At 41.4% G+C, this 26,107-nt stretch overlaps 1 protein-coding gene across 1 annotated transcript; it reads right to left on the reverse strand.

Annotated features, from left to right (window-relative positions):
* Positions 1-4,315: 4,315 nt before the first annotated feature.
* Positions 4,316-21,005, reverse strand: GPRC6A (G protein-coupled receptor class C group 6 member A; the record flags this gene model as incomplete). The annotated part of the gene is made up of 6 exons (XM_080663858.1): positions 4,316-5,430; positions 7,947-8,070; positions 9,137-9,349; positions 15,040-15,876; positions 17,142-17,445; positions 20,812-21,005. The coding sequence occupies 6 exons, from the start codon at positions 21,003-21,005 to the stop codon at positions 4,316-4,318; spliced, it is 2,787 nt and encodes a 928-aa protein (XP_080519984.1).
* Between the last annotated feature and the right edge of the window lie 5,102 nt (positions 21,006-26,107).

Below are 26,107 nucleotides of genomic sequence, written 5' to 3' on the forward strand. Positions count from 1 at the left end.
TTGCCTGGAACTGAACCCAGGACCCTTCAGTCTGCAGGCCGACGCTCTGTCCACTGAGCCAAACCAGCAAGGGCAGAAAAGGTCCTTTTTTGTGTGTTTATTTTGCTTAGTTTTATTTTCTTATGTCCTTAAAATATTTAGGTATTGCCTTTATAATGAAAAAGAGGAAACCCTTTACTCCAAAAAGAGTAAGAAACTCATTTAACTTAGAGTTAATGGAATTTAGGACTTAATTTCTTATGTTGACCAGCCTTTTTTCCTTCTGGAATAATCGTTGAAATCTATGTAATTGTAGTAAAACTCACAACTCTTATGAAACAATATTTCTTTTATTGTCCTATTGGCACAACACTGCTGGGATTTCTGTGTTACGTGATCACACCCAAGAATCTGGAAGCTCTCCTACCACTTTGCTCTCACGTCAATAGGAGAAACTGTTTTCCTATCAACAGAGCAATGAGTCAGTGAAATCTCAAACAGATTACGCATTTGTTAAGACATTCATATACACCAGAATATTTTATACCTTAATAATTTTACGAGAGACTATCACCATATTGTATGTGATTCCATTTAGGCTAAGTAGTAAATTAGGATTAACATCTTGTTTTGTTTTTTAACCTTCAGTTCAAGCAAGACTGTGGAAGGTCTTGCTTAGCAAGGTAGGAGAATTTAACGTAAGTTGAAGGCAATAGGAAGTTATTAAATTTTTCTGAATAGAAGAATGACAGTATTGGAGCTAACTAGAGAAAGATTGGTCTGTTAATATATAGTCTTTGTATTGGAAGGGGAATCCTGGAGTCTGTAACTCATTTGGGATCTTTCCACAACAGAGGTATGAAGCCATAAGAGCCTACATTAGTGATGATAATAATGGCAGCAGAGAGGAAAGAACAGCTGAGAGAGCTGTTACTAAAGAAGAGTTAACTTTCACTGCACAATGGTGAACACACTAACAGGGGTGGGCGAACTTTTTGACTCGAGGGCCACAATGGGTTCTTAAGCTGGACCGGAGGGCCGGAACAAAAGCATGGATGGAGTGTTTGTGTGAACTAATATAAATTCAAAGTAAAGGAGCGGAGGGGAGAGCAAGAGAACCGGATAGAACAGCCGGATCCGGCCCGCGGGCCGTAGTTTGCCCACGGCTGCACTAGAATGTAAACACATTGAGAGGAGAGAACTCGTCTGTCTCTTATCATTTTTATATTTCCTATTCATAGTATTATGCCCGGTTCATAGTAGACCCTTGATAAATATTAGCTGAATGAATTAAAATAAAAACAAGTAAATTCAGTAAAGTGTAGTGGGTGCTGTGGCAGGGACAGAGAGGAAGGCTTGAATTGTACCTGGAGGATTAGCTAGAGTGCTCCAGGAGCATGAGGGGTGGAGAGGACATCAGAGCAGAGAGAAGAGGCAGGCTGTGAGATGTGAAACAGCGGGGTATGGGTAGGGACAATCACCAGCACTTGGCCATTTCTCATGGGTAATGTACCAAGCAGGATGGGGTTGCTGGACCTGAAGAGTCTTAAACATCAGGATAAGGAGTTTGGACTTATTGTGGGTTTTAAAGCAAATGGGTAACAAATAGAGGTTGGTATGTTATATAAAAATATCTAGTGGAAATGAGTGGGAGGTTTAGTGAGATCTCTATGTTTAGAATGAAACATTGAGAGATAGAGTCAAATTAGAAGGCTATTGCAACAACCTACGAAAGAGGCGATGCAGGACTAGATTAAAGAAGCAGTCCAAGGAATCGATATCATGGGGAGGTTCTGAGAACATGCAGGCGTTAGAAAATAAAAGTCAGATGATGAATGAAAGGTGTAGAAGGGTGAAGTAGGTAGTGGCATCAAGAACGGATAGGATGAATCCCAGGGTTCCACCTAGTCCAAAGGTGGCACAACATGCTGAGAAATAGAAAAAAGGAGGAGGAGTTGGGAGAAGAAAATAATGAAATCAGTATTAGACATGTTGACTTCGAAATGTTAGAGGAATAAGCAGATGGGTTGGTTGGAGAGTAACCTGGACCATGTAGCTTTGGGAAGTGTTTGGGTCAAAGTTAAGACAGGAAGTTGGCCCTGGTCATGGCTCAGTTGTTTGGACATCCTCCCCGTGTACCAAAAGCTTGCTATTTTGATTCCCGGCCATGACACATGCCTGGGTTGCAGGCTTGAGCCCCTGGTGGGGGCATGCAGGAGGTAGCCGATCGATGTTTTGCTCTCACATTGATGTTTTTCTCTCTGTGTCCCTCTCCCTTCTTCTCTCTAAAAATCAAGAAAAATATTTTAATGATCTTTCTTTAAAAAAATACACGAATTTGGATAATATTGTAGCAAGAGGTGTGTTGACAGAAAAGAGATTTAGATTGAGACTGGAAGTCTGTGGAATGCCCACATTTAAAAGTCAAGGAGAGGAAGGCATATAGCAACAGAGACCAAACTAAATGGTCAGGGATGTCAGGGTAGGACCAAAAGAGCCTTTGCATCAGATTGAAGAATTTTGATAACTGAAAGCTTTAAAATATCATGGAAATGAAAAAAAAATTTAAGAACGAGGAATTATACCACAAATGTCATTAAGATTCAAGGGCGATGAATGTTTAAAAATGACCATTGAGCCGAAACCGGTTTGGCTCAGTGGATAGAGCATCGGCCTGCGGACTGAAAGGTCCCAGGTTCGATTCCGGTCAAGGGCACGTACCTTGGTTGCGGGCACATCCCCAGTGGGAGGTGTGCAGGAGGCAGCTGATCGATGTTTCTAGCTCTCTATCCCTCTTCCTTCCTCTCTGTGAAATATCAATAAAATATATTAAAAAAAAATGACCATTGAATTTGACAGGTAAAAAGTCACAGGTAACTTTTCTGTGAACTATGTCAGTAGAGTGATGTAAGTAGGAGCCCGTTTTCAGTGGGTTCAGGACTAGTGGGTCACAAGTCAACAAGGGCCCTATCCTTTCAAACACTAAGTTGTGGAAAGGAGGGGGTAGCTAAAGAGAATATCAGCATTGGAGTCATTGTCATTTTGTGTGTTTATCTGTTTTATAAGGACGGGGGTGATGTGAACGTGGCATCCAAATCTTTATCACCAGCCCTGACCTATCCCCTGAACTCAGAGTCTTATATGAATGTTCGATACATTTTGAAATTATTCCAGTCACTACAAATTCAATATTTCATCTTCTACTCTTAACCAGTCTTCCGCCTGTATTCCATGTCACCCTTCAATAAACCAAACTAGAAGCCTATACGTTATCCTTCACCAACTACTTCAAATAAACAGTCCCCTCCTATATAGCTTGATTACATATACATGTGTATTCTCCTTTCTATTCCGGGGATAGATCCTAAACCACCCTCAGCTAGACTCCATTCTCTATCCTGCATCGGAGTGATCTTCCTAACATGGACCTTGGAACCTATCATCTTTCTACCAGATACTTTTATGGCCACCTTCTACCCACATGGTGAAGACCTAAGCTCCTGATAAAAGAACTCCAGTCTTCGGCATTCATTTATGACCAAAATGACTGCATTTCCCTGAACATACCTTCTCAACATCCTTTCTGCTGCCGCTCCCGCTTTCCCCCTTTATCTGGAACAGCCTTTCTGTACTTTCTGATTAGCAAACTCTTATTCATCTTTCAGGACTTCATCTATATAGTATATCCTTCATTTGGACTTCTTTGTAACCCTCCCATCCTCTCCCAGGGTGGCTAAGTGCCCCTTCTCTAAACTGTTACAGTGCCCTACGCATATTACAATCACAGAATTCTCATACTGAATTGGAGATGTCTACATGTGACTGTCTTCTCTTGGATTTTGAGCTCCTTGGAGTCAGAAATGATGCCTTAATTTTCGTATTCCTTTGTATTTAGCATATCAGCTGGCACATGATAACTGTTCAAATGCTTGTTCAGCTGGACTGAGCAGGGGGGTTGGGAGGGAAAGATGCTCAAGAGACAGGGAGAGAACCCTACAAAGAAGTTTGAAACAACTGGTAGAGGATAGAATAAGGATGCTATATTATGGGCTAGTTTTGAACAGAAGAGATACCTTTAACTATTTGCTTAAGGGGAAGGAGGTAAAGATGGAAGCAGATGGAAGTGGTAAGGAATAAAGTGAGTTTCAGGTTGAGGAATCTACTTTCCTTGTTAAACAGTGGTTGGACAGAGGGGTGGTGCTCAATCAAAACTTGGTGAAAATAGTGGCAGGGAAGAAACACATAGAACACATTTGCTCGGAAAGTAAATGCGCATCTTAAATGCAAAGGACCGAGAAACATTTTATTATGCAACATGCAACCTCTTAGGACTCATTCATATGCTTGCAATTCGTTTCCGAGGCCGAGTTTTAGGTGCCCCTGGAACATCCTTGTTGCATACGTGCGCAAATGCTTGTGTGTGGAGCTCTTTGCTCTTGGGCCAGGCTGCAGGCTTGCCACCGGAGCCGGGATTGGTGGCTGTGCTATTGCTGTTGGTGGAGTCCAGGGAAACATGGCTCATGGCCAGGCTGCCCACACTGTGGGAAGAGTAACTATACACCGTCTGGAGGAAGGCAGATTTCGTGTTAGTATCTTGCTTACAAAGAATAACATAGCATTTGGGGAAGAATGTGCAACACAGGATCCCGTAGTTAGATATTAAAATAACGATAATCTCCACAGCTGGCAAATACTTGCCAAATGTGGTGGCATACACGGGGATGAATGTGATCCAAGCTATGAAGTAAATGAGCATGCCAAATGTGATGAATTTGGCTTCATTGTAATTCTCAGGTAATTTCCTGCCTTTGAAGGCAAATAGGAAGCAAATGAAGGCCAGGATGGCAATATAGCCCAGCATAGTGCCAAAGGCAAGGACGGACCCCTCCTCACATTCCAGGATAATGACTCTGGGCAAGGAGATGTTCTCTTCCACCTTAGGGGCTGCAAAGATTAGCCAGAGGGTGCAAATGGCCACCTGGATACCCGTGCAAGTGAAGATGAGGGGGATCGGTTTATAGAGGCACTTCAGGAAGTTCTGTAACTTGGGATCGAAGCTGAAGGCAAGCAGAATTTTCAGGGACTTGGTCAAAATGCAGGAGATGCAGAGAGTAAAGCTCACACCGAATAGCGTCTGCCGGGTTTTACACGTGAAGTCCTGTGGTTCTCCAACGAAGAAGCCGGTACTGGCAAAACTGAGGACATGACAGAGGAGGATCACGTAGCAGACTATTAATCCCCCAGATGATTTCACAACGGGCGTGTTCAGGTTTCTTGTAAATATTATGCCAACAGCCAGAACAAACACGATTCCCAGCAGGGAGAGGGCCAGGAGCAGGATGGCCAGGGCATCATTCCAGCTGAGATACTCCACTTCCTTTTCAAAGCACGTGGTGCTCTTTACCGGGGCCCAGTGAGTTTCGTTGTTGCATAAAAGGCAGTGATCCATGTCTGAGAGACAGAGGAGATTCGGTTACATTGCAAACATTTAAACGAGGTGATTGTCCAGCATTCTACAAATAGAATTCTTCTCAGCCATAGATTGGACTAGAAAATGGATATAGATAATGGTCACAATGGTTACTTATTAAAATAAAGCCTGCACAGAACCCAAAGAAAGGGAGAGAGTACAGATGAAGGTGAGGGAAAAGGAAGAAAGGAAGAAAAAAAAAAGAAGAAAAAAAGTCAGCTAGGCTGTGGGGTTTTAGGAAATTATTATACTCAAGATAGATTTTAGTCTGTTGTGAACTTGCTATTATAGGTGGTTGTTCAGGGGACTCTGTTGAGAATAAGAGCTTTAGAATCAGACATATCCGCAAGTCCCGTTCTCTGTCACCTGTGAGTCCTGTAATATTGAACAAGCGAATTGAATTTTCCGGGCCTCTTTGCAGTTCTCTTAACAAAAACCGACTCTGCCTCATTGGGGTGCTGCCTTCAGTGAGATCACAGATAGGAGATGCTTCGTGTGGCACCTATCAGGCCATAGACACTGCGGTGGGAGCTGCTATTACCAAAGAGGCTGCCGTTCTTTCAGAAGCAGAGACAATATGGCTGGGTCACCCCAACCAAAGCGAGATAACACAAGATTGTAATCAGTGACAGTTGATAAGAGTTAAGGTTTATTTTCCCTGGGGGGTGGGGCAGTGGGGAGGGTGGGGGGGGGGTGGCTAGTGGCATTGAGCCTCTCGCTTGCAGAGATGAGGTTGGAAATGATTTATGTTGATTCTGACTGCAGGTGCAGCACTGATAGTTGATAGCATGGAGTTTCTGGGAGTGTAATTGCATTTGCTCCCCATTTCCACCCCTCATGATGGGGTCCCAGCTACTTCTAAAAAGCCTTGCTGTGAGCGTCCACCTGCTTACACTCCACAGCGCCCATTCAGCGTTACACAGCACCTGTGTTCTCTCCCTCCCTCCTTAACCTCAAAGCCAGGTTGTGTTTCTATTGATAAACTCTACATTCCCTGCCTTCTCCTCTGACCAAATCCGATTTCCTTTCTGCCCTGTCTTTCCTTTCCCACTGCTGCCAGTGTCTGCCATTCTGTTCATTCCGCCCACATGGACTGGCCTTGCCTGTGTACAGGGCTGTGCACTGGAGACGTCAAGAGGAGCAGGAGATGATATCCTTTCAGATTAGCCTACATCCTTGCTGTTCCTCCAGCGCTGTGCTCAGTCTTTTACACGTGTTCTTGGAACAACCTGCCCTGGTGAGCAGAAGACAACCCAGATTGTATCCTGAAAGACTTGGTGCATCTTTATGAGAAGTAAATGCTATGTACTCTCTTGGCGTTTTTATTTATCCCACTTGGCAAACTGTTGTAGATACTGTTTTGCCTGGAAGCACCTCCCCGCACCTTACCTAATTATTTATGCAGCACGGCCCAGCCCAGTTTGGGATAAACGGCATTTTTGTAAAACAATGACAGAACATGGATATTGGAATGTTTACATTGGGACGCTTCTCCTCTTGGAGCCAATTGGAAAAAAAAGAATAAGCATTTGGGAGCTATTCTGGCTCTGGGGTTCTCAGCTTTTATAGGACAAATAGGAATGCTACTGTTAAAATATATTTTTATTGATTTCAGAGATGAAGGGAAAGGGAGAGAATGATAGAAACATCAATGATGAAAGAATCATTGATCAGCTGCCTCCTACTTGCCCCACACTGGGATGGAGCCTGCAACCTTGGGCATGTGCCCTTGACCGGAATCGAACCTGGGACCAGTCAGTCCTCAGGTCGACGCTCTATTCACTGAGCCAAACCAGCTAGGGCAGGAATATGATGCTTTTAAAGCAGGCTTGACTCCAGGGAAAGTGCTGATAGCTCCTTTCAGGATTCCGAAGGCTGCTGGCCTCACTCCTGTTCTCTAATATGTGTATATTGCTCTGATGTTGTCAAATTGTTAACAGGTTTGGCAAATGATCAGTTAGTAGCATCTAATCTTTTTCAATAGTTCACCCCCTTGTCTCACAGAAGGTTCTTTTTCAGGCTTCACTGTTGCCTCTGGGTAAGAATAATGAGATCTCCCGGGTAGGCAAACCTCTGTTTATACATAGATTTATATTATGCTTGCCTTACATAATTCAGCATTAGTTATTTATAGCTATTGTGCCCCAACTGCAAGTCGGCATATCAGTGTGGGAGATACATGGATAAAAACGGACAGAGGACATGCACTGTTTAAGAAGTGCCGGAGAGGAATCCAGTTGAGGGGATGTCATTTTCCCTTGCATGTGAAGTTACTTTCACATCCTTATTATGTATTGGTTGCATGTCTGCTGATGTAATAGAGCAGATTCCAAGATAAAATAAATTTCACTGCTATTTTATCGAGGAGAGAGGCATGAGGTGCTTTTTTCCCCCCAAATGAAAGAATAATCCAAAATGGGATTCATACAAACAAAACATCAGCCTAAGAGAAATGGTCCAGGCGTGTCACTGTCCAGGCTGCAGTGACTGTAATTACCCGTCTGGTTACTGTAGTGATTTTCAGGGCAGTTCACACATTCATAGCAGCAGGTATGCTGACTTCTGGTGGTTTTCTTCATTTGCCCGGGACTGCATTCCTTGGAGCATTTGGATTGAATTCGCTGCAATATGAAAAGAAATCCCAAATAGATTTTTTAAAAGATTTATTTTTCACTAACTTGGACTTAATTTAAAGATATATTTACTAAATAGTATTTTGGTCTTTTAAAAAAATAGTATCATTGGATTGTGTTGTGATCTGGAGGAATGTGAATAAGTCTAAAAAAATGGAAAATAGATAAACTACCTGATGGGTCCTCCAGAGCAAACTTTTAATCTGAAATGCCCACACTCCCGGAGGATGCTTGGCTACAACCGCAGGACTTCACCACGAGTCAAGCTGGGCATCATTACAGGGATAAAAGTGAAACCTTCCTTCCCAGCAACATGGTCCTTTGTATCCCCCCACATAAGAGACAGCAAAGACATGATAGCTTGGGGATGTCAATAGATTTAGGATTATCTGATGTCTTAGACTATGGGTTCTGCTGAGTTACCACAAATGCTGATAGCTCAACCAGCCTGCATATTGACAAGAGGATCTTGAAATCTGACCTAATTGATCTCAGGTTTTATTTGTTTTTGTTACCTTCTTGAAATACTTATGAGTGTTCCTTGAAATATTTGTGGGTGTTTCCATCAGAAAGGCAAACTGGTCTCTCTGTCTTTTATTTTTTATTAATCCTCACTGGAGGATATTTTTCCCACTGCTTATTTTAAGAGAGAGTGGAAGGGAAGGAGGGAGGGCAAGAGCGAGAGAGAGGTGTGAGAGAAAGACATCAATTGGTTGCCTCCTGGGGCCTAGGATAGAAGATGCAGCCCAGGTGCATGTCCTTGACTGGGAATCGACTCGTTGGTGTGTGGGCTGATGCCCTAACCATTGAGCAACTGGTTACATTTTAGGAAAGACAGAAATTGAACCACACTTTCTGAGAGAGAGAAAGAAAGAGAGAGAGAGGAACTGAGGGTGTGTACAAGGGACAAAACCGCAAGTTGGCAATGGAATTTAAGGAAAGAAGTTGGGGACAATGAATAGGCTCACTGGGGCCCTAGTGGTGGGGTCAAGGACTTTTGCAGTTGAGGGACCAATTAATTTGTGTGCTACAAAGCAACCTACAACACAATTACCTTAAGATTCCTGAACTCATTTTTTGTTTCCTGGTCTGTGATGATAAAGACATCATTCTTCAAGTCATACTGTGCCATCTTGGTGATAGTCATGTGGCCATTGACCTCCTTCCAGAACACAACATCATATCCAGTATTCATATCCCCATGGGCATCAAAATGAAATGACTTCCCTCCATCCGTGAATGTCACATTTTTCAGTACATCTAGTAACTATAAAAAAGAAGAATAGAAACAACCACTAATAGAAATATTGTAAGTGTATCCATTATATCAACTTTAAAATTATAATACTGCCTTACAAGGAATATCACCTACAGATTAGGAAAAAGACATCTCAAATCAGCGAGTGTGGTCACTAGTTGCCAAGGTTCTTACCTATTGGGCAATAATTTGAGAACTCTAGCCTCATTTCTGCCAAAGTCTTGCTCTGTGACTTTGAGAAGCAGGTTAATGTTTATGGTCGGTAGCTTCTCTAGACCCTGACATTGAAATCTGAGCATATTCATTTTTCCACATTGCAGAATTCAGGATGGGTCCTCTGGGGCAGATGCCTGGATGCGAACTCTGGTTCCATATCTAATTAGTGGTGTGAGCTCAATAATTACAATTTTTCCTAGGTCTCAGCTTCTCCATTTGTAAAATGAAGTAAATGAAATCTACCTTATAGGGTTTCTGGAAGGATTAAATATAATTATGAATGTAAAGAGTGCCCAATATCTAGCACAGATTAAGGGTTAATAAAGGCTATATTAATACCTATTAATACCTGTCATTAATTAATGGGGACAATATGCAAACAAATAAAAATATTGAGTCTATCAACTAACAATGTCATCTGTCATTCATATGTTACTTGCTAATACTCAAATCTGTGATGCCGTTTTACTTCCTAACAACTTGGTGAAGCATGCTGAACAGGGATTATCTTCCACTTTTCTTATATGAGGACCCCTAGCCAAGGGGCAAAGGGACTTATCTGAGGCCACACATCTTGACTTTCATTATATGGTCTTTCCATTGCACCTAATAATATATTAATTCAAAGTCTTCTCACTATTGTTTTCTCTCTGACTCAAAAGTATTCACTAATGTGCCATCTGTCACTATGAAAGATAACAAAAGGCATCTTTTTCTAGAATCACAGTTGGTCTGGGTCTCGGCCCAGTCTGAGTGGGTAATTCAAGCCAGTCCTTGTCCTGCTCACCTCCCCAAAATGAAGGCTGAGGGGACCGAGCTACCAACCTGGGAGGTGGCCAGTAACAACAGCACCCTGCTCTTGGGCGTGTACTGAGTAGCATCCCCATCAGAGAAGTTTGGTTGATGGATGCATGTAAGGGAACTGCTGATGTCCACCCTAAGTCCATACTTTGTTAGCCACGTGGGAGTTTGGATCTTATTATCTCCAATGGTCTTCAACTCTGTTTCAGTGATTGAGTGCAGAGTACAGTGACTTCTAAATTCCATTTAATATATTAATATTAAATAATTTTTTAACTTGAGGGCATAGAAATGCAATGAAAAATTACTTTTTTATTTTTTTTAACCAGTTTGTTCAGTGAATACAATGCAACCAGGACAGGAAACGTGTTACTGACAAATGAGGCAGCCATGTCGAGCTTGTGCTGCAGAGGAGAACACTGGGCACAGGGGGAGGAACACAGGTTGCAGGTCTGGCTCCTCTGTGAACCTGATACATAATCACGGCTAAGTAAATAACCTCCGCGAACACACCAGGCCCACTCATTATCTAGATCTATGCTGCCACGTGGCTTTTGTTAGGTGCAAAAGCTATGAAAAGAGGCAAAAATTATTCTATTTGAATAGAATTATTCTTATTTTATTCCATCTCAGTTAATTGTTTATGAATGTTTCTTTCCTTCATTTTTTTTTGTCAATAGAATATAAAAAAATCAAGTTGTATTTTAAGGAAAATATATTAGCTGTGACAGTCATTTCAATGACCAAATGTCACTTTAGTAAAATCTCTAAGTATATTGATTTTATTACACATCCCCACAGATTTCATAGTTCATGTAATGAACGTAAATTCATCAGTGTTACATTTAAATAGCAGGGTATTAGATTTAACCTGATGAAATTAACAAAAAAAATCCTATTCTAGCAATTTCGTGGAAGAAGAAAAAGGAGGGAACAAAAATAAAAGAATAAGTGAAGGCCTGTTGTCAAGATGCCCACCTCTGCCTGTATGTTGGGTTTTTTTTCAGTTCCTTCCTTAGCAAAACGCACACCTAAGCCCCAGTAACTCAGTTCTTTAGGGAGCACACCCTCTTCCACTCTTGTGTTTGAACCATAATTTCCACTGTTTTTTTTCCTTGCATTTAATTACGTTATACAGGGTAAAGTTCTGACACACATACATTCTGTAACTAATGATACCATTGTATGATCTAAATAAGTGCAATTCTGTGCTTGTTCTTATAGGAAAGAGGGTGGAGGCAAATAACACAGTGCATTTCATTACTGGTTAAATATGATAGAACCGTTGCCCTGCATACAGGTGCAGTTTGTACATTAACACTCCAGTTATTAATCTATTAAATGTTTTTTTTCCACCCATTATGTATTTATTTTTCAACAAGACTCTGAAATTCACTATAAATTGATACTACAAAATTTAGAGAGTAGGATTTGCATATCCATTATTAGCTAATTCACCTCTGTATGCTAATGACCTGCCTTTGAGAACACAAGTCCAGGAGGTCACACCCGATAAGCTGGTGTAGTTGATGTTTTCCATTTCCCTAAGGCAGTGGTCGGCAAACTGCGGCTCGCGAGCCACATGCAGCCGCGGTTTGCCGCTCTGTTGACTAGTTTGCCGACCACTGACCTAGACTCTCAATTCCAATAATTACAGGCTGTTGTTGTTCCTTGTGATTAAGCCCCTAAGGGCTCTGATGTTTCACTCTATCTCCACAAGCAAGCTGTGCTTATGAAACAGAGGTATCTATGTGAGTCAACTACAGAACAGCAGAGGCAGCAGCCTTGTACCTCCGATAGCCAACCTATGTTTTGTTCTTTTGTGAAGTTTTCTGTGCTGTAGCAATAAGCCCACTGGACTAAAGCTGGGGCAGGTTCACTCCCAGCTATGTGGGTGACCATGGGCCAGGCCCTACTGCCGAGGTCCCCTCCGTCTCTAAACTGTTGTGTCAGTCACCAGAAACACTTCCTCTTGTCACTTCTTTCAGATGGAGTGGGAAGAATGTGAGTCCTGTGGCCCTACCCTAATATAAAAATTACAGATGATAAAATTTTAGTACAATAGGACCTAAAATGTTATAGTTATTATTTTTGTTATCACTCCAAAATCACTCTCTGATTTGACCATGTCTCTTCTGATGTCTGGACTAATATCCTACCGCCATTGCTATGGAGGATGTCTCATAAGTTCTTCAAATTCAGCATCTCCAAAGGCAATGCTTAATATTTCCCCCTCTGACCAGACCTCCACTCTTCTCTGTGTTTCCACCTCAACAAATGGCACCAGTTGCTCAAATTTTTGACTCATTTGTAGCATCTGTACTTCCATCTATCATCCTTTATATGCAGTTTCTCTCCAAATGCTCTCTTCATTCTTCCCCTTAAATATTCATGTACAGGGTGGGAGAAAAGTACGTTTACAGTTATGAGTATGCAAACTAGAGTTGATGCTTGTATTATTTTTTATTAATTATTTTATTATTTCCAGAACAACTGTAAACCTACTTTTGCCTCACCCTGTATATGTTTCTCCCGCCTCGTTTTCAGACTGTAGTACAAGGCATCCCTATTTTAGCCTGGATTGCCACATTGGTCTTTTCCCCACCCCTAATGGTTTGGTTGTATGCCTCACTAGAGCACTTTAAGGAGAAAATTATCTTAGTTTCTATAATATTTTTAGCACTAAGTACAATGTCTAGAACATTGAGATATCCAACCAATATTTGCTAAATAAATGTATTTATAGAAGTTTGATTATTAGACATTCCTCTCATTCCACATACATCACTTACTACCTTGTATATCATCAGTTAAAGGAAAATAAAATACTAAAAAAGAAAGTCAAAATCATTGATTGTGCTGTCCCTGAATACTGTTCACAAATATCACCAAATGTGGAGCTAAAAAGTAAGGATTATCCTCAAATATTGGGAAAAATGAAATTCTTTAAAGTTATTTGAAATATAAAATCATTCAAAAACTATTATTTAAAGGTTAGTGAATTTTGCCAGTGGAAAAATAATCTTTAGGAATGTATCTTTGATTAGTGACCTTAAATGTTGCTGATTTTTAAAGTTTAATGTCTATGGAGCTTCCCTCGTAAAAAGACAACATTATTTGCATTATTTGTCCTACTGAATATGGCACAGACATAGGTCACTCACAGCATGATCAAAGGATCCTCTCTTCCTCCTTTCCAATCTGTTTCTGTTTGTTTCTAGATAAACAGACTCTGGGACATAAAGAACAACCCCAGGCTTCTAGTGTTTAAATGAAACATTTTAGCAGATTTTGTTTAGATTATATTATCTCCAGGCTTTTCCTCAGAATCCTGATGTAAAACATGTTCCCAGACCTTGAGAGGATGAATGGCTCTTGCTATTTGTATTTCTCTTTCCTTATGAGGCTTTTTACATTGTGATTTCATTATGGTGTCCACTTAATTTATAGTTTTTACCAACCCCTTATTAAACATTTTATACTAAAAAGAGTATATTTTCAAACAGTCATCTTAAAATTACTAGGTACATATGTTTTAAAGCGAGTTCTAATTTGAAAAATATCCTAATTTCTAATCTTACTTCTTCATTAGGTTTTGTGCCTTGCATTTCCAAGGTGAAAACTAGTTTTAAAATGGACAATTTAAAACACCCTATGACCATCACATGATCCACCCAAATGTAAGCTGATCGCCTCAGACTCTGGAGCTTGTGTTTGTGGGTGTTTAAAATAAAAATTACAGAAGTAGAAACAGCCTGTCCTGGATCCCCACTTGTAAGAACAGAAGAATTGAGCTTTATTCCCAAATTTAAAACAAATATATTTTAGGGACGTGATTCTGCTTCAAGGCAGATAAGTTTGGCTTTGAATACATAATACTGAGGAATTTGTGTTTGATGAGTTAAATTTATCATCAGAAAGCAGCAATTTGCTTTTAAATGACTTGTTCATGGGCATTTAAAAAACAGAATAGAAAATGTTTCACTAAATAGGGCCACATTAAGCTTGTGTTCCCACAAACTAATCAAAGAGAAGAAAGGGAAAGGTGTCCTTTGCACACAATTAGGGATTCATTTTAAACGGAGATGTCATAGGAACTGCTATGATTGACCTAAAACATTCATTTGAAGAAGACTGCAGTTCTAGAGAGACTGCCCTAAGTCAGTCATAATTGGAGGTTTTGGGACTATAGGTCACCAGTGACATCATGAAAAGCAGAGGGCGTGGAATCAGATGACCCAGACTAGAATCATATTTCTGGCACTTCCTAGCTTAGTTTTGTCATCCATAATATTTAGTAATGATACAAAGAATCATTAAGCATGCCTGGTCTATCTTGTGTTTGTTAAGAGCATGAAAAGAGGTAATTCTTATGAAGCCTTGAAAAACTCTAGATCAGATACAAATCCATAAACTCCAGGAAAATAGCACTATCAACAAATCTTCTTGGAAAATAAAAGAACACAACTTTTGCGGGTCAAAGTAGGAAGTAAAGGTAAAATAACAACTCTATTATCTTCAGTAACAAAAAGCAATGGGTAGAAATCCAGGTTATTCAAACACTGAAGGTGTCGACTAATAAGAGGAATACTAAGAGTATTTCTTATAACTGCAAATTACAGCAATGAAAGAAATGGAGGAAATGGTGGTAGGGGAATTTTCTTGGGGATGTGAGTTAGTACCTCCCATGGTTGAAAGGCGTTGGGGTTCTTACAGTCTCGAGCTTGGCACAGATCCCGCAGGGCATAAGCAAGGGCAAACACAGCGAGCTGAATACTGTGAACAAGTCCTGTCTCAGTGTAATCCCACAGGAAGTCATTTCTGAGGGAGAAGTTCCTGTCTATATCCTTGTTAGCCTTGTAGGCCAAAGTCCCCTGAGAATGGTTGAAAATGCATTGACTCAAATCACTGTCTTTGACATAAGCACAGGCAGACAAGAGCATGGCATATTCATTTAAGGGTTTGTTATGATCACTGGGAAACATATGCAGATTTTGAAGAAAGGACTGGAAAGAGGACACATTCCCTTTTCTAAAGGTAAACCCTACAACTTTGCCAATCCTTTTAATGTTAGGAATGGTGGTAATCTTGATGGCTGTTGACCAATTATCACTAGCAATCCAGATCTTATTTATATTCCTTTCAATGGCTTTACTGAAGAGACTGAAAACATGGAATTGCCTCAGAAATACCACAATGACATTAACGTGGGCTTCTGCTATGATTTTCTCCAGTGTCTGATTGATCCTGATCTCAATGGTGCTATCTGAGAGGAAGGCTGGGAGGACTTCTTTGAAGGCTATGCACACATTATTTGCCACGGTCTGAAGTACAAAAGTGCTGAGAGCCAGTCGTCCGTAGTCATCATCTGTGGTTAGGATGCCAATCCAGTTCCATCCAGATTTCTGAATCAGGTGGGCCATGGCTTTAGTTTGGTAGAAGTCACTGGGCACAGTTCGTAAAAATGAAGGAAAGCGAATTTTGTCGCTTAGGATTTCTGCCGTTGATTCGTAACTCACCTGGAAATTGACAGAATCTTTTAGTTAGGGTGCTGAAGAGCTCCAGACAGCTGTTCCTAGTGGGTGTTGCTTGACTCTGAGTAATGGTGCAAGAACTTAGAGCAGGGCTCTCTGAAATCTGGTTCTTCAGAGACCCCTGTCTTTACCTCCTGGTTCTTGGTGTGCATTACAGAGAGAGCCGTAGTTCCACAGTCTGCTCAAAGCTTTCTCATCACACTCAGAACAAATGCAAATCATAGCATAGTCTAACAGGGCTCCTCAAACTTTTTAAACAGGGGGCTAGTTCACTGTCCCTCAGACCGTTGGAGGGCCGGACTATAGTTTAAAAAAAAACTATGAACAAATTCCTATGCGCACTGCGGCCCGGGACGATTCGGCTGCTAAGCAGGACAGGCAGCGGCACCTGGCGGGCCGGATAAAAGTCCTCTGCGGGCCGCATGTGGCCCACGGGCCGTAGTTTGAGGACGCCTGGACAAGATGCTACATGACCCGGCCTTTGCCTCTCTCTGTAAATGCATTTCTTACCATGCTCCTTTCTGCTCACCGGATCTAGCCATTTTCAGTCTTTGGACATGTTAACCTTGTACATGATGATTTTTTTCAGCCCCTAGACACTGTCCTTCCCTCCTCCATCTTCCTTTGGCTGCCCCTTCTCATTCAAGTTTTAAGCTAAACATTATCTCTTTGAGAAGTTCTTCTTGACCTCCATTCCCCCTTCCTTCTCACTCTCCTGTTTTCTTTTTAATAATATATTTTATTGATTTTTTTTTTACAGAGAGGAAGGGAGAGGGATAGAGAGTTAGAAACATCGATGAGAGAGAGACATCGATCAGCTGCCTCCTGCACACCCCCCAATGGGGATGTGCCCGCAACCAAGGTACATGCCCTTGACCGGAATCGAACCGGGGACCCCTCAGTCCCCAGGCCGACGCTCTAGCCACTGAGCCAAACCAGTTAGGGCTCTCCTGTTTTCTTTATAGCACCTGACTGATATTATTTCAGAAACAAGGCAGTTGAGGTCCTCAAAGGTTTATGTCTGGTCCAGAGCATGCTGAAATTGGTCAGAAACTAGACAGACTGAGAAGTGACTACTCCCTTCGTGCTTTGTCCGCTATCTGATCCATATAAGGAAACATCCTTTCTTGGACTAGGAGAAAGGAAAGTTCAAGTAAAAGCAACTTCCTAACTAGTTTCCCAAATTACCCCGACCTTTCACAATAAAGACTACAATCAAAACCAGTGTAGGGAGGTAGAACAAAACCTACCTGGGGCATGAGCTGTAGACTCAATATCCTGGAGACAGCCATGCTTATTTCTGAGTAGCCAGCCCCTATGACAGCCTTCACCCTTGGCATGTAGCTGGAATAGTCGCACTTAAACTCCACAATTTCTCTGGAGCAGTTGAACTTAGAAAGAAACCTCAGAGCAGCTGCCATTGCCACTGTCACTTCGGTACAAGTGTCATAGATTTCGTACCCCAGTTTGACTCCAGATAATAATGTTGAATTATTGATCATCTCGATGCTGTGTATCATAGCAAGAGTTTGAAGAAACATTGATATTTCAAACCTGTTGAGAAAGAAGCATTTTTTGAAATCAGAAATTAACTTTTCTACAGACATGTTGATATCTCATGTTATCCACATCTCAGCCTTGTAACAGACAGTTTCTGGATCAATGAAACTTACCTTTTGAAGGGGCTAAACTTCATTTAAAAATAATCTTTGATGGAAACCTTTCTAAAAAGGTATATAGAGACTCAGCCCAGCCAGCGTGGCTCAATGGTTGAGCGCTGACCTATGAACCAGGAGGTCACCATTCGATTCCTGGTCAGGGTGCATGCCTAGGTTGCAGGCTCGATCTCCAGTAAGGGGCATAAAGGAGGCAGCTGATTGATGATTCTCTCTCATCATAGATGTTTCTATCTCTCTCCCCCTCTCCCTTCCTCTCTGAAATCAGTAAGAAAATATTTTTTAAAAAGGATCCCACAGATTCTCGAGTGGATTCTGTGGAACAGGATTTAACCTTTTCTTAATGAATTTTGGGATAATTTTGAGCACTCAGTTTAGTATTCGGCAGTATGAAGATGTGTTTGATTTTTCCTTTTTTGAATTTAATGTCAGCATTTTATTGCTGTCCGAGCACCTGTGTTTTAGATTCACAAGCCTATATTTTAATTTTCTGATTCTAATATGTTGTGGCTGAAAATCAGATTAATAAGGCTCTTAAAAATAAACTTACAAAACAGTCTCTGAATAAAAGCCAAGTAGACTTCTCCTGGCTAAAGTACACTATTTTGGCTCCAAGGGACAGCTATTTCTTATTTCAGAGGGCTTTTCCAATTGACTTCCAGGTTTGTGATTATTCCAGAGCACTGAGTTGTTTGATTACTTATTTACTATTACGTTTATTTCATCCTTTGCCATGTACAAAAGGTTGCAAACAGAGCCTAAAACATAGTAAGGGTTCAATAATGTTTTTAAATAAATAAAGGGGGATATTATTGTTCATGGTTTTGCTCTTTTAAAGTTTCCTTTTAATTAATTGAGATATAACAAATTAAATAAAATTATTTGAATAACATTTTTTGTCCTTGTGGATTATCTAAATGTGAAGCTTGACAAATTTACAGTAAGTTTTTAATTTAAAGAAAGACACAAAGGAGAAAGGTTAAAGCAATGAATTATCTGCCAATTAAAATGTATAATATTTTCAGAGTACCCACATGTTAGCTCCATGAGCATCAGAACCTCCTTGGTGTATTCACCCCAGTATATCCAGTGCCTAGAACGGGGCCTCGGTGACATAGGCATATAATAAATAGTTGTTTAATGGTGAATGAGTATTTCTCTCAAGGAGCGACAATAAGGTGAAAGGATGTTTAATTTAGTGATTTTTTTTTTCTGGAATAAGTTTGCTTATTAGATCAAATAATTCTTTAGTGTTTTCCATTCTTAATCATTAGCCTACAGTTGTGGGCCTCAAATCTGTACTCCTTCTTTGGGTACCAATTTAGTGCTCTGAAAAAATCTTCATTAATTACTTTGGAGTGTTCCCTGGTATTCTTGATAATCAACTATTATGATAACGGTAGCTCAACATGCCCAGCTTCTGAGTAGAATGCCAGGAAGGAATCTCAATGTGCTGTGGAATCACATTTAATCTGAAATCATTCTTAGAGGGCTTGGTAGATACTTTTTTAAAAATTTAAGTATAGTTGGTATACAATATTAAGTACTTTTTGATAAAGAAAGAAAAAGGGGTGGGGAAATGAGGATATTAAATTTACACAAAAACATCAAGATTGGGATGTTAGGGTTAAAAGGAAGCATGGGGATCAGATTGCCATAGCTACAAAAGCTTATGCCACCTGCATCCTTAGAGGTTACCCAGGCCCTTATTTTACAGACTAGTGGCCCGGTGCCTGATAATTCGTGTGGGGGGAGAGGGGTAGGTGGAGGGGTCAGTCTGGCCTGCACCCTCTCCATCTGGGATCCCTCTCGCAATCCAGAACCATTGGCTCCTAAGCACTCACCTGCCTGCCTGCCTGATGCCCCTAACTGCTCCCCTGATGGCCTGATGGCTCTAACTGCTCTCCCCTCCTTGTCTGATCCCCCTAACTGCCTATCTGCTCTCCCCTCCTGGGCTAAACACCCTAAATGCCTATGTGCTCTCCCTTCCTCTCTGCGCCTTCAGACCCCCCCCCCCCCCCCCCCCCCCCCCGCGCTGAGAGCTCTCTGCTGAGGCCCCATCCCAGTCCTGCCACCCCCACTCCAGGACAGGCGCAGCGGGCCTGCATGAGCTCCCACAGGGGTGTGGGCACTGCAGCCCATCCGGAGGGCCCCCCTCTGGGCTGGATGGCGCTGTGGGCCTGTGCGTGTCTCCATGGGGAGGGAGGGGGAAGGGGGAGGGGAGCCCCACCCCTGGCAGCAGCCTCATGTCCTGGTGGCGGAAGTTCCTGCCCCCTTCCCGGCCCAGCAGCTCCTGCCTGCGCTTGCCTCTGTGGAGAGCAGCCTCCGCCTTCCCAGGCAGTGTGACCTTAGCGCTGGGCAGGCCTGTGCCACCTGCGCTGGGGGCGGAAGTCCCCACCCCTGTCCCCGTGCCCGCCCACCAGCCTGTTGACTGGTCTTGACTGGGACTCCATTAGGACCAATTAGCATATTACCTCTGTATATAGATAGATGAGAACATTGGAAACTGGAGCTCAAAGAGTTTAAGTGATTGGCCTAAGTCTACAAAATTAGTTTGCCCCCAAACTGAAATTAGAATTCAAATATCCTGCTCTCCTTAAAGAAAATCTATTTGTAACATCCTCTACCCCACTGTACTTTTCCATATTAAACTGTGCCTGATGTCTTTTCTATAGTCAAGCTTTCACATGTAAAGTGTTTAACAAGGAAGGAACACTTTGGGTTGAGGAAGGGCCTTAATTTATCATAAAACAATTAGATTAAAAAAAAACAATGAAATAAATGCTAATACAAATGCTAATACATGTTGACAAAAATGTTAATACATAGAAAAATTTTAAATGTAGTCTATTTTAAACTAAGGATTAAATAATAGATCCATGTTTAAAACAAAAACCATGTTGTGAATGATAGAACTGTAAACATGTTAAATATATTTGTGATGGACAGACTACAGTGTCTTCTTGGTTTTCTCAACTGACTTCTGGGATTTTTTTTTCAGGCAAAATATATATAAACTTATTAATAAAAAACATTCATTGCTTCTGCACTTGGAGGCTAGTTATATGCATAGCACTGATCACATCTCTCTTATAAGGAAGCATAGCAAGACTGTGACAACTTAAAAATATGAGAGTTTAAATTTTATTAAAACAGGTTAGATGTCAATACAAGTACACATTTACATACCTGGTCTCTCTGTGTAATTTTGAAATTTAATTGAGTTCTTTAAAGCTTTACTCACCCAACACATTTCTGGATTTCTGGTCGTCTGCGATAATCTTCGGAAGACAGCATTTTTTCATGAATGGCGAACAAACCTCCAATCATGATATGTCCTGGAGAAGTGGCAGCCACAAAGTCATCAGGGGTCCGGCAAGGCTGGGAAGTAGCAAGAATAATCACAAAGCAGGTAATCAGTACCATCAGTAATGCCATGTTTCTAACTCATTTGCTCACTTCATGCAAGTTCTCAGGAAACATTAAGCTCACAGAGTAGAGTGCCAACATGTAACTATTTTACCTGTAAACACCATGGAAGGTATAGGACAGTGTCAAGGGCCAGAAACACTCAGTATTCAGATACTTGCTGAAAGTCAAAACAGCTCTTCGCCAATAAGAACACATCAGACTTCCTAACACGCCTTTGTGGGAGATGTGTGACAGCAAGAGTGCCTGGTAAAGTGGACAGAAACACAGGGACAATTTTACATTTTCAGAGGTGTCATATTCAAGGCACAAAAGCGTCAATGCGGTTCATAAACTGTTTAAGTAGCATCCTGCTTTCATCGTCTTGAGAAAGCTCTATTTAAAAAATGAAATTCAGTTAAGTTTAGATATTTATCACTTCCTGTTTACATGTAAGAGGAGTAAATCGTTTTTTGTAGTGATGGGCAAAACGAAAAACAAGGTGAAACTTGTCTGACACAGTGTTTTGCTTTGAAAAGAAAGTTCTGCCATGGGTCACTGACATGTCCACAATATGTGGATTTGGTTTTTCTAAATTTAAACCTGGTTTCAGGCTATATGTGCTTAAAAGCTTAGGAATCGGACCTAACATGATTTTATGGATATAATTCAGAATTTATAGAGGATAGATAAACCTCAGTAACGTAGGCTCCATTAAGAAAAAGTTTAAAGTTCTAAACTTTACCCTTTAAAATCAATCTTTTTCAAATATTGGATTACTAAGGAATAATACCATGAGCAAGCAGTTCCAAATCCAATATATCCAATTTTGTTTTATGGGGAGCAGACACATTTAAAGGAATTTCAGAAAATGAAAGAGTACAGTGAACACTGTGCTATTTTTCATCGTCCAAATTAGCCCTCGTTTCTTTGACATGTGGAGTTAGGCAACAGAAGAGTGGAGAAGTTCTACTTCTTCACACAGTGTCAAATGTTTCCTCGGTCTTACCATTTTCACCAGTGGCAGGATTTCCTCCTAGGACCCAAACAGGTTAAGTCTAGTTGTCCAGAAAGTTTAATAAACATACATGAGTTTAAAGACTCTTCAAATATCTTGCACTTGCATTTTACCTGACTTTTACTGATTTCATTGAGGAAGAGAGAGGGAGAGATAGAAACATCAATGATGAGAGAGAATCATTGATCAGCTGCCTCCTGCACGCCCCACAATGGGGATCAAGCCCACAACCCAGGCATGTGCCCTGACTGGGAACCCTGATCTCCCAGTTCATAGGTCGATGCTCAACCACTGAGTCACACCAGCCTGGTACATTTTACCCTTTTTAATCTTAATATTCACTTTTGTGTATCTGTGCATGTGTGCAATAGATAAATTTATGTTTTTATGTTTTATAGTGAAGGATATTTTGCTCAGATAACCTTCAAGGTCTTCTGTAATTATAAGCATAAAGATGAGCTCTGGTAAAGAGATACTAAAAAATAAGACGTTAAGATAATTGTTCAGCAAAAGTATATAATAGGTATTAAGCAAAATATGATGCTCATGTGACCATATTGCTCAGACCCGACTTTTATTTGAAAAATCAGTGATAAAAGTTATACCAAGTGATCTCTCTTAGGTTACAAATTTAACAATATTTAGGGTCTTTGTTATCTGACAAAACTTAAAGGTAAACCACATTTTCTTACTTTAATCAATATAATTTAAGTTGGAAATATATTTGTATAAGGCAACCTTCTGCAGGTAGGAAAAAAGGTTTAGAAAGCCCTTGTCTTGTAAAATTCAGTGTCATGTGACAGAAAGGGTTAAACTTTGGTTCAGACGTGGGTGGCTTTGTCCACCACTTAGCCTGTGACCATTAGTGAGTTACTCAACTTTTCTGAACAACAATCTCTCATTTATAAAATAGGTCAAGTACTCACATCCCATAAGGTGTTTTGAGACTTGCTGAATCGGTTTGTAAAGCTGCTATACCCTGGTAGGCACTCAATAATTAGCTCCTGTCTTATTAGGGCTGCTATAGCAAAAATAATCTGGTGGCACGTAAACCACAAACACTTATTTATCTGGAAAGAATACAAACATTTGTTTCACCGGGAAGTTCAAGATTCTTTGCTGGCAGATTCGATGTCTGGTGAGGGCCCACTTCCTCACACATGGCTGGCTGTTTGCTAGAAACCTCACATGGTGGATGGTACAAGGGTGCCTTCTCTGCCTGCTTTTATGACACTAATCCCATTTACAAGGGCTCTGACCTCTCATAATAGCCCCTGGACACAGAAAATAGTGGGGTGGAGGCCTGGGGAGGGATGGAAGTGGGGAGGAGGGGTCAATGGGAAAGAAAGGAGACAACTGTAATACTTTCAACAATAAAGATAAATAAAAAGGCAGAAAAAACATATAATCAAAGCTAATTGTTTGATCTACTTTTTGAGATGAAATGTGGAATTAAACTTGGAATAAAAAAGAAAAGAAAACGAGGGCTCTGCCCTCGGGACCTATTCACTTCTTCCCCTCTTACTATCGTGCCTTTAGGAGGACACTGACATTCAGAAACAGCAGCTCCTCCTTCCCGTTCCCGAACCCAGACTGGAAGTTAGGAATTCTTAAATTTGGTGTGCTTTCTACGGTTGATGAAATCATTGTTCAGAGCTCTTTCTCAAACACCTTGAATGCATGCCCGGTAGAAACGATGTTGTCTGTAATCGTATCAGTGGCTGGTTATTGTTTTCCTAGAATGGAAATCCATAATTGCGTTAAACTTGAGGGAAGATACAGAATACATTGATTAGTTCAGAATTCCACTGGACACATTATCTTCATTGTGGTAGTTTTTATTATTATCAAGATTTAATTTTGAACTGGGGACAGAATTTGTAGCCATAATTTAGACTCTATGGTAGTACATATTTTCTGCTATTTAAAAAACTCTTAAAAATGACAATAACTTACTAATCCAAAAGTGGATTTTTTTTTTTGGTTTCATTTTTACCTTAAACAACTGTTTCTGGAAGATAAAAACTCAAAGAAATTTTGAGAGATACATTTCTGATGGCCTTAGCTCCTTTTGATCTCAAGTTACAATATTTCTTTGTTACTATCTTTAGGTGATGAGGTATCTGGTTAATATTAGTTGAAGGGAGTCGTACAGAAGTGATATCACTTCTCAGTAACTCTTATAAAAACACCATCGCTCTGCTTGGACAAGTACAGTAGGTGTGTAAGAGCCGAGTAAGGATGCTTGGTCATATCATTATTACTTCGTAGCATGGGCCATGGCATGACCCCCCCCCACCTCTCTCCCCTGTGATGAAAGACTTCAATGAAGACGAGGCCAGGCTGGAAATGGCTCTGGGACCAGAGGCACGGAATGCAGCATCAGCACTCTAGGACACTTTGAAACCAGGGGGGCTTGCCACCTAGTTTTCCTTCCTGGTCTCAGAGTTTCCCCTCTATCCTCCCCAACTCCACACCCCTCGTTCAGACTTCAGTATTTTTTTTTTTTTTTTTTTACTAATGATGGCACCACAAAGTTGTTTTCAGCGTAATCTGCATTTTCAGTGGGATTTTAAAGACAGAACCATCTTCAAAATTAAGTGAATCCACTGCAACAATGAAATGTCACTTATGTGCAAGAGGTGGTGGGAGAGGCCCAGCATGGCTGGGGCTCCCGGGGAACCTGGGGCCACACCTCCCCCCAGCTGACTGCTCTGCCTGACACGGAGCCAGCCAGGCAGAACAGGTCAGAGCGCTGACTCTGAAATTAAAGAAGCAGCCAACATGATGTTATGAAGGTAGGTGCCAACATCTACAGCCTAGGGGGGGAGCAAACAGAGTTTAGGAATGTGCTCTGATGCAGCCGTCCACATTGTCAATTTCCTATAGTTTAGTTTTCTTTTCCTTTCTTTCTTTCTTTCTTTCTTTTTTTTGTCTGGGCTGCACAAACATTTACTTAGCTATACTTGGGTGCATAGCTAAATAATTTCATTTAGTTGGTTTTCAAATATATCAATAAGTTCGGGGTTGGTCCTTTATAATAAAGAGCTGATATGCAAATGGTCATCATGCTCTCACACCATAAAGCATAACGGCTCAGACACTCAGCGCTGGGGAGAGAGAAATGGGACCAGCCAGGTTGGGCCCGGGAGAGAAACAAGCTGCCCGCCCCATGCTCCTGGGCGCCAGCAGCTGCACCTGCACCTGTGGCCCGAGAGAGGGACAAGACAAGCCACCTGCCCATGGTCCCCTGTGGCTGCAGCCTGCCCTGGCAAAGCCGGCCCGGGTCCTGGGTGCCTGCAGCTGGCCAGAGGGAGGGAAGCCCGGGTCCCGGGTGTGAGGAGAGGCAGAGCTAATTAGGGGTGATCAGGCAGGCAGGCAGAGGTGGTTAGGGGCGATCAGGCAGACAGGCAGGTGAGCGGTTAGGGGCCAGTGGTGCCAGATTGCGAGAGTCAGTCAGACATCCCCTGAGGGGTCCTGGATTGGAGAGGGTGCAGGCTGGTCTGAGGGATGCCCCCTCCCCGCCCCCTGTTCCCCCCTCATGAATTTCATGCACAGGGCCTCTAGTGTATAAAATAATTGAGTCAGATTTGGGTCCTCTTGCATTTGTTCCTTTATCAGGTAGCCCGTTCCCATGTATGTGCGTACCCAGCTTGGCTGGTACAGTGAATTGTCACAGTGAATTGTCATTTATCACTGCAACACTCCATCACATACCATCTTCTCTGCTGCACTCCTGTCTATAATCGAACTTTATCTCTTAGCATTTTAATGTAATATGTAGCTTTAATATTAGGTGATTGTCTTTAATGTGCAACATAAGCAATATTATCTACTTAGGGGTGTCATGGGAACCTGTGAATCCCTTAGAGTTGTATAAAAATTTGAGTGAACATGGCCTATGTGGATTTTTTGGGGGGAGAACATTCAGTGCTTTTATCAGATTATCAAAGGGGTGTGTTATGCCCAGAAAAGTTAAGAACTGTCTATTAGGACAGATTTGAGCCTTATTCCCCTGGAAACACAGGGATGTTTTCTGAGATTATAATCCTGCCTTTGTTGTTTCCCATTTCTAATTCAAGTCATCCTCACTCATCTTCCTCTCATAACTTCA

This window comes from Plecotus auritus (assembly GCF_963455305.1).
Source record: "Plecotus auritus genome assembly, chromosome: 4".
NCBI lineage: Eukaryota > Metazoa > Chordata > Mammalia > Chiroptera > Vespertilionidae > Plecotus > Plecotus auritus.